General features: G+C 33.7%; 1 protein-coding gene across 2 annotated transcripts; it reads left to right on the top strand.

Annotated features, from left to right (window-relative positions):
* The first annotated feature begins 1,675 nt into the window (after window positions 1-1,675).
* Window positions 1,676-3,919, top strand: LOC110894512 (transcription factor HHO2). Of its 2 annotated transcripts, none has more exons than XM_022141736.2 (5): window positions 1,676-2,073; window positions 2,431-2,684; window positions 2,872-3,139; window positions 3,224-3,300; window positions 3,393-3,919. In XM_022141736.2, the coding sequence occupies exons 1-5, from the start codon at window positions 1,938-1,940 to the stop codon at window positions 3,621-3,623; spliced, it is 966 nt and encodes a 321-aa protein (XP_021997428.1). In that variant the 5' UTR covers window positions 1,676-1,937; the 3' UTR covers window positions 3,624-3,919. The 2 variants fall into 2 exon arrangements, with proteins under 2 accessions (XP_021997428.1, XP_021997429.1); XM_022141737.2 differs by having other exon boundaries at window positions 1,976-2,102.
* Window positions 3,920-4,917: the final 998 nt, after the last annotated feature.

Raw genomic sequence — 4,917 nt, 5'->3', positions numbered from 1 at the left:
AAAGTGTCGTCCCCGTCGCATCACACCTACTAGTATGGATAATTCTTGAAGTGTAAATTTATATAGCCTCGAAAAGTATAATGTTAATGACTTAGATGGAATGTTATTCCTTTTTGGGTGTTTTATTGAGCATGTTATTTTTTACTATAACTTTAAATCTGTAATTCATATAACTTTTTATACAATGTAGTATCCGGTTTTTGTCAGTATTTTAAGATAAAGTTAATATTTAACATAATGTTTTGTTTCTTTTTACGACAAATTTGGATTACTACCGAACCACTGAAGTATTATCGTGTCATCATCGGAGTCACCCGTTCATATTCATCTCCACTAGACAGTAATGCCTATACACCGATTCAGGATAATTCCATATTTCCCTTAAAAACACACCCAATTGCATATTTACCCAAACTTAATTTGAAATTGCTTATTTCCACATGTTAATTAAAATGAATAAATTACCCATTTCAAAACTAAAAGATGCTCAACATTTAAAGGGTAATCCAGCTTAAAAATACTTTCAACAACTAACTACTCATGACTCTTCGGTGTCTTCTTGATCGTCTCTCTCACGCCATTTCATTTATTGGTAAAGTCCATTATTTGTTTTTGTTTAGATGGTTCTTAGACCACCCGTAATGGTTTAGAAAAATAATGCCTTCACCATGGGGCATTATCCGACACGTGTCGTCCCAGTCAGTATGGGGCATTATTTCAAAAGTGGCGTAGTGAGGCATTATTACAGTAATGCCCCTTCCAATTAGAAAAAAAAACAAAATGGTCATGTGATATTTCGGTCCCTGTGCATGTTTAAAAAAAAAGAAACTACTTGGAAGCCTCCCATTGGCTAGTCAACCTCCACCATGTGCATCTTAAGCGTTTTAATTAAAACGCCAACTTCAATTTTTTGCGAAAATAACGCCCGGTAACGCCGGGTGTAGTGGGGGAGGGGCGTTTTGGGGCGTTTTTTGTCATTTTTTTTTTTAAAATCATGCCCCACTACGGGTGGTCTTACTCGTATTTTTTTGATTATTACTCTAGCTTTTGATTTAAAAAAAAGTAAAGACGGCATGTATTGTCTGCTGAAGATGTTATATGTATCAAAAAAACAATACTAAAGATCATTAACTTTGTTTTAAATTCATACGTTTTTCGCTTGCAAGAATATAGAAGATAGTAATACCCAAATATCTAATGGAGCTACCACTTAAATATTAAATATTGATGTTTTTTCTAAAAAAAAAAAATAAACTAAAATGATATTCGCATATATAATCGGCTTCAATACAAAGTGAATTTTCCGTATATATTAAAACAAAGGATCGAAGAACTCTGAATTGTTCAGCGAACAATTTTTGTTAAAATTAGGAGATGATAAAAGTGTAATGAGTGATTAATGATTATACATAATACATAAAAAATAATATATAAATTAGATAAACAAAATATATATAGTAATGAATGACTTTTATTAGTTGGGAAAAGCTACACTAGTTTGACTCGATCTCTCAACATATACCACGAATATTTAGAACCAAACTAAGAATAATGATAATTTATATTTATTTACAATTAACACGAAAACTACATATAATTATAGTTTAATTTGTGCCTATATATAGTGGAGTATTTGAAGGTCCGTTTGGTACGCGACGAACCGACTTCGACACCTTACGATTTCTCCGAAGCTTTTCCCAAGAAAAACAACCCACAAAATTCTCCCTTTTCTTAAATACAGATATACAATTATACCGTATTCCAAGTTTATTCCTGTTCACAATTCCACTTTAGATCCTTTTTTCTTCTCGTACTAACCGTATCTCCCTATGTTTACGTTTACAGACAAAACCATCCTATGTTTCATCTCATTATAACTCTCAGTCAGTCTATTCTATCAGAAGTACGTGTGGGACAGTTTTTAAGGAAAGATAAGAATGGTTGTTTACAATAATCCATGTGAGTTTAAAGGGCAGAAATGTCTAGAGTATATTGAAGCTTTAGAAGAAGAGCGCAAAAAGATTCAAGTGTTCGAACGCGAGCTTCCTCTTTGTCTTGAGCTTGTTTCTCAAGGTATAATGATCATGATAACGTTATATCAGGTATACAAAATAGTTAACACAAGCGGTTCACTGCTAGAAAACTGGGTATTTGTGATCAAATTTTGTGACATAAATATTGTTCTTTTTTTAACAAGTTTTATAGGAGTTCTTGATGTGTTTTGTTTTTGTGAATAAATTGTTGTTGAATTTTGAAAGAGCAAGAAGTTTTTGTTATGATTTATATATGTTTAATATATAATATCTTGTGTGTGTGATGCAATATTCCACTCCAGTAAGTAAAAAACAAAACTTTCTTTTGTGGTACTTGATTGAGTTTTGCTTTAAGATTCAATTCTTAATGGGATTAATTTTGTTTATTGGTTTGCAGCTATAGAAAGATGCAGACAGCAAATGACTCTGGGGATCAATGAATCTCTTGATGGTCAATCTGATCAAACAACCAATGAGTGTCCAGTTTTGGAAGAATTTATCCCCATGAAATCAACTTCATCTACAAATGAAGATGTTGATGATTTGCAACAAAAGCAACACTCATCTCATAAATCCAAGATCATTTGTAGCAAAGACTGGCTTGCATCCGCTCAACTCTCAATTCAAACCCCGGATCCACCGCTTGAAGAGGTAATTAATTAAAAAAATGTGACGTTTTGAATCTCACCCTCCACAGACCCTCTTATCTGGATTTTATCATTATATCTTCGGGGATAGAGGAAAAATTTGCTCTTAAGTTATATCCTCTCTAGACCCTGTTATGTGTGGGATCTTACGGGTTTGTTTGTTTACTTATTTGTGTCTTTCTATCTTTTAGGACTTTCTGTCGAAGAAGTTATTGTCTAAGAAGGAAAAGGGATACGGATGTGGCACTTTTCATCTTTTCCAAAAGAAAAAAACTTCCACCAGTCCTTCAACAGACACGGATGGTGGTGGAGGTCAGAGTGGTGGCGGTGGTGGTGGTCACAACGGCGGGAGCAATGGAGAAGATAAAGGGCATTCTAATAAGAAAGAAAGGAGGTGTTGGTCTCAGGAATTGCACCGACGGTTCCTCCATGCTCTTCAACAACTTGGTGGAGCTCATGGTATGTTTTCTCTTCCTTCTCATTGTCACTCCCATGATTATACAATTATAAACATATCAAAATGATAACATGTTTTCTATGCAGTTGCTACACCTAAGCAAATTAGGGAATTTATGAAGGTTGATGGGCTGACAAATGATGAAATTAAAAGCCACTTACAGGTTTGTGTTTTAACTTTATAATTACTAGTATGTAGCAACATTCTAATGCTTAATGAAGAATTCACACATATGAAACTTTTGGTTTTATTTAGAAATATCGTTTGCATACAAGAAGGTTGAGTCCTACAACACCAGACACACACACTCCCCAGCTAGTGGTGGTTGGCCGAATATGGATGCCACCACTCGATTATACAACCAACGCCATCACATCTCCGCTAGCCAATGACATCAAGGATGTGAAAGCAGTATACGCCCCAAACGCGTCTCTACCAGCGTGTACTACCACATCTTTCTACAAAACAAAACAATGCAAGCAATAATCCCATTTGGTAGAAAACAAAAAAAAAGGTGGCGACAACCACCTTAGCAATTTTAATTTACCTCCTCCGTGCAAAGGACAACAAGAAGGCAAGTTGATGAATATCATCGGCATTCCCATACGTGTTTTTTGGAACTTCCTGTACTACTAGTCAGTTCGCTACCTTTCTAAACGAACTTCATAGAATGGGTAGCTAACCATCTAGAAATATAAGAAGTTTTAAAAACATTAAGAAGTAACAGTCTTGTTTCTAAAGAACCTACTATGAAAAAAATATCTGTCCATTGTTTTCTTGGATTGTTTGTTGTGCCTATGATTTGGGTGAGTCAAGAAATAAGTTGTCATTGTTTCTTCATAGAAAGGGGATCTAGATTAATATATTTGTTTTAAATTTGATCTTATCTTATTTTAAAGAAAAGTCAGAATAATTAACTTGGTTACTCTATCTATTTAGTGAAAATTTCGTTAGCTTTCCAAAAGAAAATTCTTATACTGGAGCTGATTTGTTCCTGTTTACTTAAATACTTAAATAAAGGAGCTTGTTCCACAACTTAGAACTTTTTTTAACTATCATTTGTTTTTAAACTTCTGATATCACCTAATATTGCACTTTATTGAAGCCTCTATATTCATATATTTGTATAATATAGAAGAAAAAATAGAGATTCACAATAAAAGCACAATTACATTGGAATCTCTATAACAGAGAAAAGTTTATAGAATTTAAGTACATCTCTATATAAGGCTCATATTTAATTTTTTATATTTTTATTGTGAGCGTGTAGAAAAGAGAAAAAAATAATAAAATAAGTCTTTGTGAGTAAAATAGAGATAAAGAGTTGAATGTTGAAGGTTTTTAAAAAATAAACAAAATTTAGAGAAAAATGTATTTTTTTTAGTTAAATTATATAGATAGACATTGAAGCTCTAATGTGAATGCTCTATCCACTAACTCCTCTTCTATCTTTAAAATTATAAAAAAAATCTACTTAAAAGTCACCACATCATATCCACCATTTCTCTACCTCACCTAGGGCTATAATCGAGCCGAGTCGAGAGTGAGTGACGAAACCAACGAAAGTTCTTCGTGTACCAAACCAACGAAAGACTGAGTGACGAAGAAGGGTTCTTCGTCACTATCACCAATGGACGAAGCATGTTCTTCGTGAAGATGTGTCTCCCACGAAGAATGGGTTCTTCGTGGATAGACTGCAAACAGACAAACATATGCAGAACACAGACAGCAAACAGCAAACATAATACAACTAACTAACAGACTGCACATCTGCATCTGT

Source organism: Helianthus annuus, chromosome 12 (genome assembly GCF_002127325.2).
Source record: "Helianthus annuus cultivar XRQ/B chromosome 12, HanXRQr2.0-SUNRISE, whole genome shotgun sequence".
NCBI lineage: Eukaryota > Viridiplantae > Streptophyta > Magnoliopsida > Asterales > Asteraceae > Helianthus > Helianthus annuus.
The sequence above is the reverse complement of the archived record's forward strand: the minus strand, read 5'-3'. Positions and strand labels throughout refer to the sequence as shown.